The sequence below is a fragment of the Pleurodeles waltl genome, chromosome 3_1 (assembly GCF_031143425.1).
Source record: "Pleurodeles waltl isolate 20211129_DDA chromosome 3_1, aPleWal1.hap1.20221129, whole genome shotgun sequence".
Taxonomy (NCBI): Eukaryota; Metazoa; Chordata; class Amphibia; order Caudata; family Salamandridae; genus Pleurodeles; species Pleurodeles waltl.
The window spans coordinates 1,949,395,876-1,949,408,709 of NC_090440.1; the positions used below are offsets into that span (position 1 = coordinate 1,949,395,876).

Below are 12,834 nucleotides of genomic sequence, written 5' to 3' on the forward strand. Positions count from 1 at the left end.
CCAGGCCTTGCAGCTGCTCTGGAAACAACACTGAACTGTGGGATCATGTCCTGGATCCCTGTCAACACTGATTTAGAACAGAAATACATTTACAAAAATGAGAGCGGCCGACAGATCTTTGATGGGCAAAATAATACAATATGCCAAGAACCAACTTTTATGAAGCCATTCATGTAAAACATGTAGATTGACTTCATATTGTAATATTGATATCTTCGATCATATAAGCATTTGTTGATTTATGGCGTTGTTCACATACTTAGTGGGGAAAAAAAGAGGAAACACAAACTAGTTTTTATTGTTTTAGTAATATGAAATTTGATTTGAAAATAAATATTGTTACAGTTCTAATAGTTTTGTAAACAGTTAATACTGTGATCCAAGTTTTGTGAAAAATAAATACATTCTTGGTCAATTTATTGGTACTCAACAGCGATGAGAAGCTCAAGTCTACCTTAAGTGTGCATGCGCATCTGTAAAAACTGGCCCAGGCCTCCTTTGAAAGACTTCTATTGAAAAAGAAATAGAAGGGAACTGGAACATATTCATGCAATTAAGACGTGAAAAATCTTCAAACAATTTTTAGAGAATTCAATATGGATTTGAAAGATCCAGATTTCCATATTTGAGGATAAACTTACAAGTGTAGCACATCATGAAACACCCTCAACTTTGGTGTTACCATCTCCATTTTTCATTACCTGTGTGTAGCACACCTTTTCCTTTTCCAAAAAACAGTGCCAGAACCTGATACTCATTTCGCAGGATCGGACTTGTCTGGTGAGGTCATGCTCAACACTATAATGGTGGGTCAGCACATTAGGCAGAATACCTTGCCCTAGTATTGTAAGGATCATGCCTTCCTGCACAGAGACCCCTTTTTAATTTCGATTTGAAGACATGCTATTGAACATGTCACAGGTGATGAATTGCTATCTCAATAAGTTCACATTTCTGAGCAGCTTTTATTCTGTAAATATATAATGGAAATATCTGATAAGCAAAATCAATCTAAAACAAATCCCGTGATAATTTACTATCTATTTAGCTTATAAATGACTCCAAAAATGTCACAAATCTTATGACTGTTTCCATCCACAAATCTATTATTTTAATCACTTGCTTTTAGGCTTTTTAGTTTTTGGTTCTGAAACACATACAGGACAGGTTCCAATTGAGCTATAGTTCCCACGTTAGTTAGCCTGTCCAACTTGTTTACCTTTGACACCGAAACCACCTTAGGTAATGGAGGCAGCCATCTTTGACAATGGAGGCTGCCATTTTTCCTCAGATTAAGCAGAATCACCACCATGTCTGACTTTGACGCAGATGTCGTCTGTGCCTATCTTTCCAAGAACTGTGAAAGAGTGAAGTCTGTCAGATATTGAAATCAACAAAACCCACAGAGCGACATAAGTCTGGGGCAGATTCCTCTTTCAAGGTCATATAACATCCATAGCTATAATAGTGTAGTCTGAATTGAAGTCCTCTCACCTTATATGTCCATAAGGAAATGTCTGGGATGCACATAATCTATCTATGTCAGACATTCCTCAATTTATGTCAGAAATTCCAATCAGTTTCAGTACATAAGGCCTGCCGCTTGACCAGTTAGTTAGAAGAGACGCACATCGCAGATCCAGATGAGCATGGCACCAGATTCCAAATTGACCAAAGAAGCCTCAAGCAAGACTTCCTGAGGTTCTGCAAAGTATGCCATTCTGGTGCCAGGATTATGTTCTTGTGTATGCCCACTACCTCCAAAAGGCAGGCTTCTAACTTATTCATCTGCCAGAACCAGCATAGCGCTTAGAGATAGCACAGTGAGGGTGTAAGGGCTATAAATTGTGATGTTACAATTTTTCCCTGTTTTCACTGGTATTGAAAAGCTTAGCTGCTTTTTATTATCTTCTGTGATGTTACCAATATTATATGTGCTAGACCCGCTAGATCCTGACATTTTGAAATGACTATTTTAAAAATAAATATTCTGAAATCCATATTCCATTTCTAGTGTTCTTGGGTGTGTAAATAATTAATGAATGATCGTTTGGATTACCACTGCTCCCTGTTAGTAACCTAGAAGCATTGACATCACTTCATTTATGTACTAGTTTGGGCTTCACCTGGTCTATAATAACCTGTCTATCACATTCAGTGCTAGTGCATTGGACTGAGTTCACTCGTGTCACCCATGGATGTGAAAGAAAACCTTGTAGAGCTGAGCCAGAGACACACTAAAACCTCTCATGTCAACACATGCGTCCTTCATTAGTGGGGGCGCCAAATACACAGCACTAAGAATTATAGGGCTAGCACATAAAACCAACATAGTTTTAGCCAATCTGTTTACTCTTACAATATTAGTGAGACAGAGGGAGGAAAGCCATGGTGAGAATGTGCAAAAAGACAGTTTGGGAAATACTATACAGTAAGAAAAACAGAAATATGTTAATAGAATGTAGCCAATTCCAGCCGTATGCATCTTAAAAATCGAATTTATCCAGTAACAATTTCAATGAAATATTGAATCATGTCCATTGTAGAAATCATGGAGTGTGTCCTTAGAAGAGGGCACAAACGGCACAGCCGGCAAGGTAAGGTGCCAAACGAGAGCATTCCAACCGGGTGCATCTCAAACAATTTTATATTGTTCAGTCACTGGCAAGCACTAACACTAGCCCCTCCCCATAGGTGCCTGCACTTATGCCCATACCACAACAACAGCGGAAATCATGAAAACTGTGAGTAGGATACAGGTAGTCCTCCTGTAGGAAATCTGCATTTTCTGAGCGGTCACCTCTGATTTTTTGCCTTTTGCTGGACCCTATATTTTTCCTGGCTTTAGAACGTTGTCTAGTTTACCCCATGCTACAAAGTGGTAAAGTGTCTGTGCTACTCCTTTCATCATGATGAAATTGGTACTCTCTTAATTAGCATATATAACTTATCTATAAGTCCCTAATATATGGTACAAAATGTACCCAGGGCCTGTAAGTTAAATGTCATGGGTGGACTGCAGCACCTATTGTGCCATCCACTACTGTGACAGTGTAAAACATGGCTTCAGGCCTACCATTGTAGCCGTACTGTGGCAGTTTAAACACACTGCAATTCAACCTGTCAAAATAAATCCTTTTAACAGGTCAAAAACGTCTTTTTAAATATTATTAAGTCACCCCATTAAGGCCTTGTCGCCCACAACTCAGTGTGCATGACATTTAAAATTAGGACATGCAAAAATGTAATATTAATATGTCCTTACAGTGGCTAGCACCCAAAAGCTACTTTCCACTGTGGACTGTAACTGTCCTATGTAGAAAACCAGAGTACAAATTAAATATCCTAATACCATAACTCAGGAATGGCTATTAAACATCCAATTCAATTGTGAAGTCGGATTTTTAATAAAAATGAGGGAAATAACTTTTAGAAAGTTACCATTTCCCTATCTAAAGTTTATAAAGGCCAAATGTGCATGTGCTGTACCATTTTTGCCTGCCAGTATTTAGCATTTGAAAAGTTGTGAAAGAGGTGCAAAGTGCCTCCCATTCTTATGTTTCCACTGTCAGGTTTCTGGAAACCCCTACTTTTGACCTACCACTGACTTTGAGTTTATTGTGGGTGCAGTGACTGCCCCAAACTGGGTTTTAGTGTTAGGTGTTGGAAGCTACTGGGATTACCATGGTCTACTCCCCACCTTCACCCCCAGCCCTCAGAGCCCAAGGTTCATGCATTTTGCCATCTTGAAAGTGCCCAAAGTGGGTAGGATTATCACTAAGAATGTTTACCCATTGTTTAGGGCATGCCCAGGAGTCATCCTCACCCACTAGCTTTTGTCAGGCATATATGTGGCATCTACAGTCACCAACTTCAGAACAATCCTGGACCTGAGGAAGATCAGAAGAGGACTGAAACTACTGTCTGTGATGTGCAAAGAGATCTGAGGCTCTGAAAGACAATAAAGACCTGCTCTATCTTGTACCCAGGACAAAGAAGTGGACTCAAAGGGTCACACGTCTGACCTTCTGTTAAAGCTACAGGGACACAACAAGCTACAAGAGGCCTTTTCCTGCAACTACACAACTGAGTGGCTGTGACTGGCCCTGGACTGGACCCTGCTTTTTGGCTTCTGCCCGACACCCTGTGAGTCCCTAAGTGCCTCTCCAGAAGCTATGGGTGGCTTTAGAATTGTACTCCTGTGTTGGAATGGGACTTAAAGGACTAAAGTTAGAAGGTAAAATCTTTGACCAGGATGTACGAGGTTGGTGTATCCGAACCCCACTCCATTACAGTCAGTGTCAAATTGTGCTTAGGTCCCAGTCTACTGCTACCATTGGCACTTTATGGTCCTTGATGCTTTTTCTGCTAAATCTCTACGTCCCTTATGCATTTCTTTGTCATGTTGTGTACTAAATTTGACTTTATTTTTCTAATTAAGTTTGGGATTTTTATTATTTGGGATTTCAACTTTATAACAGTTTTTTACTTCATAAACGCTTTACACATTGTCCTAGGTTGAGCTTGTCTGCTCTTTGTCATAGCCAGCAGGAGGCTGAGCTCAGGTTAATATGGTGACGTTAATGGTTCACCCTGACAAGGGTTGTGATTATTCTTTGAGGTATAAAAATCAAATTACAAAAAAAAACAATAATAAAAATAAAACGTAAATTTTTCCCGCTCCTCTCCTTTGTCGCTGCAGGCACAGGCTGCTAGTCTGCTCTGCGGCCAATCTTGACGCTGCTCAGAGCAGTGTCAGGATTGGCGGGAAGCACCCAGCCAGGGTGCTCCCAGGCAGACTGGGAGCCTGTGCCTGGACTCTTCAGCCCGGCAACTGTGCTGAAGAGAGCCTATTGCACATGTGTGTTTGGCCTGCCTGAGACGGCCAGCAAAACATACATGTGCAGTGAGGGGGAGTGCTGTGCACGCCCCCTCCATCCCCGTCATGCCCCACCCAATTTTATAGTAAAAACATAAAACTGAGTATATTATGTTTTTACTATAAAAGGTTTGCAGCTGCTGCTGCTGGCAGGTGGGCAACGCTCCTCTGCCCTAGCGGAGGAGCCGCCCCTGCTTGAATGGGTGTGTGGTGTGTAAATGCCTACGTGGTATGTTTAATTTCTGCTCAACCTAATAACTATAATAACCCAAAGTTTGTCCAAATCAGTAACCAGTATTGTAATTCAGGTCTTTCACAGCTGATTTATATTGCTGTGCAGCCACGTTTTGCAGCCTGTACCAAAGGTGTGCTTTTTCTGTATAATACAAGACGACAACACCAATCTAAACCACAACTTTAATTAACATTCCCATCAAAGTCTAGACCTTCGGTAGCTGATTGTGTTACACTTTGAAGATGTTTTGGATTTGGCTGTCGAAGTGAATAACCTAATGTATGTGGAATTAAGTATTACAGGAAGATACATAATAAGAATTATTAGAATATGTCATATGACCTCAAAGTCGCATGCTACCTGCTTACATCTTCTTTCCTCTGAGACATTGGTACCTAGATACTGATAGTAGGACTATCCAATCCCATTCCTATCTCTCTGCCAGCTACAATGCTGTATACCAGTGGTAGCCAATGTTGGTCCAGGAGAAGTATAACAATGCCCATTGTCAGGATAACCACTAATGTTTTTCTTGTTGTTGTTATCAATAATATTACTAAAATAAAACTGATTACTTGCGTATTATATAGTGCCTTTATCACACTTCTGCAGTTGCTAAACATTGATTGTCTTTCCATATTTTGTAAATGTTTCTTACATGATTATCCTAAAAATCATGAATGACTTGGACTAATGATGGGCACATATATGGTAGACCCTATCTTTTATCAAAGTCTGTATTTGCTTCCACAATATGATTACACCTCTGTTTGTTTAAGAAACAGATTGCAGTATTCAGATGAGTTCTGGCTAGCAGCCATTTAATTCAAATCTCTGTTTTTGAACAACAAAAAACACAATAGGAGGCAAATGCCAGGTGAGTTTTACTAAAGGGCCCCAAGCAAATGAGTTCTGAAGAGTACGGAACTTAAAACAAATTTGAAGAGCAGGTAGTATTAGAGGCATTAGGAGTAGATATGAGAAACAGGCAAATCACATGGTCTGCTCAAATTTACGAAATTGACATGTTGTAGCACTGTGAATATTTCCCTATCCCAATGTATGTATACTAACCCTGCCAATTGTTATTCTAGTTCATCCTCTGCAGCTTTCTCTCCAGTCCACCTGAACTCAGACTGTTTGACTACAGCTATCCCTATTGGACAACAGTTTTGGGGTATTCTATTGGCACTTCCTCAATCATCTGTATCCCCGCGTACATGGTGTACCGACTGTTGACCACGCCGGGGTCTCTCAAGCAGGTACCTATATGTGTCTACCCCTGTGTGCCTATCTGTTCAACACCACTTGGTCCTTGCACAGCAGTCTTTAGCCCTTTAAACAAGACAATGTTTTGGTAGTAACTGACGGGCCAGCGCTTGTATTCATTACATTACCTGCAGCTTAAAGTAATAATCATAGATCATGAAGTATAGGAAGCCTGGATAAGACTTAGGGGCAGATTTATGGAAGGTGGCGCTGCACTCGGTGCAGCACCACCTTCCCTGTGCCCCTTAGCACCCCTCTATCGCCACCATGTGTGCACCGTATTTAAAATACGGCACACCATGGCGCAGGATTGGGTGCAATAGAGTCATTTTTAATGACTCTATTAATGTACTCTGCAGGAATAGGCGCAAACTGTTGGCGCTACTCCTAAAGAGTACATAGGGGCCCATTCTAAAGAATGGAAGCCTACTTTTAACGCCTGCTCTTGAGTAGGTGTTAAAAGTGCCATAATAAATGGTGCAAGGAATTTCCTTGCACCATTTTACCAGCTCCCCTAACGAGGGAACGCCCCCTTTACATACATTATGCCTGACGCAGGCATAATGTAGCGCAAAGGGTTACAGAGTGGAGTGCCACCCTGTAAATATGGCGCAGGGATTTTGGCCTTGTTGGGCCACATTAACGGCAAAATAAATTACATTAATGTGGCGCAAGATGGCGCTAGTGGCCTACAAATAGGCCCCCTTAAGGTCTGCAACATATGAAAAGACATCCTGGAAGCCCTGGGTTGCTAGATTATGTCAAGTGAATTAAACACTTCTTTAAGTTGATGGCCAGTCTTTTTTAATCTGGGGACTTTTGAACAACAAACTCCATCAGCTAGTAGTCCCATTGTCGGCAGGGGAATTTAGATGATAGCCTTCTTCTGGATTAAGGTTGAGATTTTGACCTAACAGCCTGTTCCTTGGCCTTGTATTTGGACCGCTAGCTGATGATGACCTCAGATAATAAAGAAGTAATGAAAAGATGACACATGACTGCTTCCAGCGGGGAAGCAGCTCCTACTGCTAAGACGACACATTACTGCGTCAGGTTTCATAAATGATGCTTAAAAGGAGAAATTGAGACTGGGTCTCTGATTGTAATATAAGATGCAATAAACTTCATACTTTTATTTCCCCTCAGAACTTGTCCGAATGTTCAGCTGTAGTGACAGTAAAAGGGAGAAGAATCATTCTTGATATTGCTGGTTTGGATAGAGATAGACCTCTAAGGACCATGTTCTTGAAAGTCTTTTAGAGAACGGCATCTCATTAGCTTCTGAAATGTCATTGCCACTGAAATGGCATCTCGTGTAGAATACTTATTTGTACTGGTACCACCTTCCACCCAGAGCCAGATGCACCTAGGAGGTACAAGAATATCTCTGTCTGAAGAGCTTGCCCACAGAGAATTGATGTTTGACAGAATTTACTTGATTCATAGTCAAGGAATATATTGGTGAATGTGGCCTGGTTCATCCTGGCATGTGACACTATCTAAGAAGCCATTGGATGATACCTGGAGCAGCATCCTTTGCAAACATCCAGGGTCTGTGTCAAGTTGGAGAGACAAGGGGGACGTGGCCGGTGGTCAAGAAAGTGGCAGCAAAGTTTTAAGCTCCGCTACTGGCCCAACACAATCCGCTATCATCTGGTGCGGTGTGCATCTAATTAGGGGTTTACATAGTGGAGGAAAGCACCCATCTCTCCCGATGTAGACTGTGCTGCATTTTGGGCCTGTAGCTGCATCGGTGGTGAAGCGGCAGATGAGGCACCGGACCAGGCCAACGCAAGCTGGGTGGCAAGCTAGTGGCCGCACAGCAGAGGGAGTGGCAGGAGACCCCCACGGGGCTCTTGCAGCAGTGTGGAGGCCTTGAGCGGCCAGATGGGAGTGGTGCTGGGGTCCCCCATCTCCCACTACACTACACATGTGAGGTGAGTGGCGGAGAGGCTGGACATACAGTTAGAGACAGAGCGACAGTGCTGGGTAGCTCCGTGGGCGGCAGTGGAGGCGAGGCACCCTGAGGCCCAGGGGAGGGCCACAGAGGAGCAGTGTAGCTGAGGGCGACCCAGCAGTGCATCCTGGAGGGTCCAGCTGGTGGGGACACACCACTGGGAGGAAGGAGCGCTGAGTGGGTCCTGCGGAGAGTACGAAAAAATGCCTGGAGAGATCGGAGGGGTCTGTGACTGCACTGGAGCTTTTGCCAGAGACTCAGGCATTGTAGGCCACTGGGAGCTGCAATTCTGGCCCCCGGGGAAGAGGCCTCGAGGAGAGTGATGGGGCAAGAGAACCAACGGCTGCCAATAACCGGAGTCTTGAGACTGCTTTGACATATCTTGGTGCAACAGAGGGACAAAGTGCTATCCTGAAGGAGGCGAGTCTGGCTCTCCTTTTCCCTCCCTCTCCCCCTTTTTTATTCCTCTTCTTTCCCCCCACCTGGCTTGGCCTGCTGGGACCCTCACCAGGCGCACATAGCTGGACAGAGAGAGTGAGACTGGAGCTAGGGGAAAGGACAAGGGTCCCCCTCCCCGCTCAGGGGAAGATTGACAAATTCAACAGGCCCACTGTGGATAGGAGCGAGTATAGCAGTAAAGGACAGCAGCTGGTTGGTGCCCTGCCAGTCTCCCCGGCATCCATTTTGTGAGCCATTCATAACTCTGGGTCTTTGCTGGAAGGAAGATTGGGGAGCTTAGCATGGACCTGTCCCTCCTCCGGTAGGACTTACGCAACACAGTGGAGAGGATTTCGAAAGCAGAGGGGAGGCTGTCATTAGTTGAGAAAAAGAGGAAGACTTTCCATACTATTTGGCTACCATCCAGGGTAGAGTGGGCCTTCTGGAGACCAGAATGGAAAATGTGGAGTGCAGGGCATGGCAGAACAATATCCAGGTAGTGTAGGTCTGGTCTTGGAGGGTACTGAGGGTTCCAGACCCACCACCTTCGCCTTTCTCTTTGTTGATCCCATCCTTGATGGGGGATACATGATGATGTGCTTGCCTGGGCAAGGCTCCATCCGGACCTTAGGGGTGCTACGCTCATGGTGATACTGAAACCCGATAAACCCTTGACGGACTGTGGGTTTATCATCCTAACTTGCTTATCAATTTTGAGATAAAAATTCTGTCCAAAGTACTAGTTTCTCATTTGGCCATGGTGATACATGCCGACCAGAATGGTTTTAAGACAGGTAAGAGCACTAGACATTGTGTCCATCATCTGCATAAGGTGCTTGCCTGCTGTGGAGAACTGCCATGCGATACAGTCCTCTTATTGGCATAGAGAGGGCATTCAACACGGTTCACTGGCCCTTTCTCTTAGCGGTCCTATACAAAATGGGCTTTGGTCCCTAGTATCGTAAGTGGGTGTCCATCCTTTACATGGATTTGTAGGCTCAGGTCTGAGTGAATGGTGCACTGTCTCAAAAATTCCCTATAAAAAGGGTCACTCGCCAGGGGTGCCTGCTCTTCTCCCTGTTGTTCGACCTGATGAAGGAGCCATTGACAGAGGCATTGGCAGAACTCATTCAAACTGAGACCAGATTAAGTGGGTTTGAGTGGGGGAGAAGGAGGACTGAGATTCACTGTATGCCACCGACATGCTCCTCTTCCTCCAGAGGCCAAGGGATACTGTCCACCAGCTTATGGAAATCCTGTTGATCTATGGTGATGGTCGATGGCAGGGCTGGGGTCTCTTTTTGAAATGGTATCCCTCCCCCGTTTTCTGTACATACTGCAGCATTACCCCTACCCATTGCCACACACTTTCTTCACTGAACTGCAGGCCCACATCACCAGTTTCCTATGGGTGGCAAAACACTCTTGGTATCTTTTACAAACTGCCAATTTTCTACTTTTGATGCGGGACTGGGATGGGCAGACCTTAAATTGTATTATTGTGCCTCACAACTAGTGAACATCAGCAACTGACTGAGGGTGGATAGGGATGACCCGGCTCACAAATTGGAGTTGGAGCTGTTACACCCCATGACGTGCTCTCGCTGCTGGATGGTAGATCTCCCCCTCATGCACTGCGGCCTGTCACCCAGATTCCTATTCACTGCTGGTATGCAGCCCTTCGATATATGAAAGGGTAAGGTATGCTTGTGGGGGTGACCCCCCTTTAGAGTGGATGCTGGTTGTCAGAACCAGCTGACAGGAGGGGAGCATGTGATCATTCCAGGAGTTAGCAGCCGACTTTCTGTTACACTCCTTGCAGTTCTTCAGGTATCTACAGCTAGCCACACTTCTGGGAACCCTCCTAAAGTTCAAGCCTTTGGAATGCAAGTTGGTGATGGAGGACTTTGGTACGGGAGGTGCCTTGCATATCTATGAGTCCCTGGTCATTAATACGCCGGACCTCCTGCTGGCCCTTAAGACTAGGTGGGAGGATGATATGGGGCCTCTTGATGATGCTGGGTGAGTGGAGGCAAAAGTGGCTCTCAGAATATTGGCTAATTCCAGGCTTTGACGCTTGATCCAGTTTAAATATTTTCATTGTTTCTATTTCTCCCTATAGCGGCTCTGGCAGGTTGGCTATGCTCAAGGGCCTGACTGCCTTTGGGTGCGGCCACTTCCCGGGCCTTCTTTATCACGTGCTGTGGGTTTACCTGGTGGCCCAGGCGTAATGGTGTGAGGGCACCAACAGGATTGGGAAAGTAGTTAGACAACAACTGGCCATAGACCCCAGGGTTACACTGTTGAGTATTATGGACCCCTGAGAAAGCCTTGTCCCATATGCACACTTATTACTACAGCATAGTTGTAGTAATAAGTCAAGTCATTGGAGGGATGAGAGGGTGCTCCCATTGCAAGAATGGGTCAGGGGTATGGACCACTGGGCAGCAATGGAGAAATTGGTTTATACAGCTATTTTCTGTTGTTATTCCGCTCACTGCCTTGGGCTTGAACAGCTCACCCTGTGACCAAAGTCATGTTTTGTGTTGTTTTTTGTCAACTCCTTAAAATAAATAAAATGTGTTATAACAAAAAAGCTGGACAGGCGGGTCAGTATGAGGCACCTCCAGGAATTTGGCCTCCTCCATGACTTCAAGAATAGTCTCAGAAGGCTTCATATCTGGCAAAAGCTTGCTCATGACCCACACCTTCACGTCCATAGTAAAAGCACTTCTTTCACACATAAGTGAAGGCAGCCCTCTGCACAATGGTCTCCTGGAGTTTAGCCTCATCACCTCGAAGGCCACAATGCATGTAACCACTGCCAAATCACCTCTCAAGACATCTACAACCACATCTCCCTGTTTCCAGAACTTCCCACTGGGATCCTTTCCACGTCACTCCAGTACAAGCGAAAGTGCATCATGCATAAAACTATTCACACAAGTAAACACTATCTAGCTGCAAAGCTCCTGTTCCCACTTCTGCAACTCTCGCAGCACCAACACGATGATCCTTGCAATTCTTTGGGCAAGGAAAAAGAAGGGGAGAAGTCAGATCCTTCTATATCCCCCAAACTTGGGAGCAACCTCAGCATCGGCCTGAGACAGTTCCTCTCCCTCCTCATCTATTTGTCTGTTAGAAGCCTTCTAAAAGGACTCAAATAGAAGAAAACAGCTGGATAGATCAGCATGATCGGTTTGTGAGATCAGTAAGGAGAAGTATAAATGAAATATGTATACACATTATAACTCACAAACAGACATCTTTGGTGCAATATATATGTATATGTATGTGAGGGTAAGGGAAAGGAGATAAGGTTGAAGCCTGTGGGGCTATTTGGAGGACCCAATGAGAAGGATTGTCTCTTGGGTGGGTTTCTGAATGATTATACTGCAATGAGATGTTGCTTAGAAAGATCAGTCTTCAGTTATTTATGAAGTGGCAAGGGATGGAACCTAGGGATTTGGACTGGGATGCATTTGCAAACTCTGAGCATAGCATGAGACAATATGGTGTTCTGTAGTCTCTCTTCCGCAATTACTGATTACCAGTCTAGGTAGGCTGATGCACATTTCATCTTGGTCTCCAGGTACAATGATTTATGTTGGAGTTGACCGCCCTCACTACGCTGCAACTGGTCTTGAATAGATTGCAGGCATCCAATGGAAGTCATTAGAGTTCAGTAGCCATCAGTATAATCCATCCAAACTTTAAAAGGTCTTTTATTTAATGGGCTCCAATGTGGAAGACACTCTACTCTTTGGCAGTGTCATTTGGGTGTCTAGGACTTCAGCAAGCAGAACCTTACCTCTAGCAAAATTAGACAATACCTAACGTTGTTGTGAAGTTAGAGCCATTCACGAACCGTATATTGTTTGCAGCTAGCAGTGATGGGTACATTTTAAATCTTTACGGGGTTCACTTTGAGAATCAATACTTTAATAGTACAGAGGCAGCTCTTCTGATGTTCAGTGTTGTGGCTAGTGAGACCTTTAGGTGCAGCTCAGTGGCTTGCACGGATCGGTGAATATTCCCATCCTTTCCCTTCAGCAG

At 44.2% G+C, this 12,834-nt stretch overlaps 1 protein-coding gene across 1 annotated transcript in view; it reads left to right on the forward strand.

Moving 5' to 3' along the window:
- The window catches only part of SLC6A4 (solute carrier family 6 member 4), a 328,754-nt gene that overhangs the window by 299,600 nt on the left and 16,320 nt on the right, over positions 1 to 12,834 (forward strand). The window contains exon 13 of the mRNA XM_069226260.1: positions 6,209 to 6,376. Within this exon, the coding sequence (XP_069082361.1) occupies positions 6,209 to 6,376 (168 nt within the window). The remainder of the gene's footprint in view (positions 1 to 6,208; positions 6,377 to 12,834) is intronic.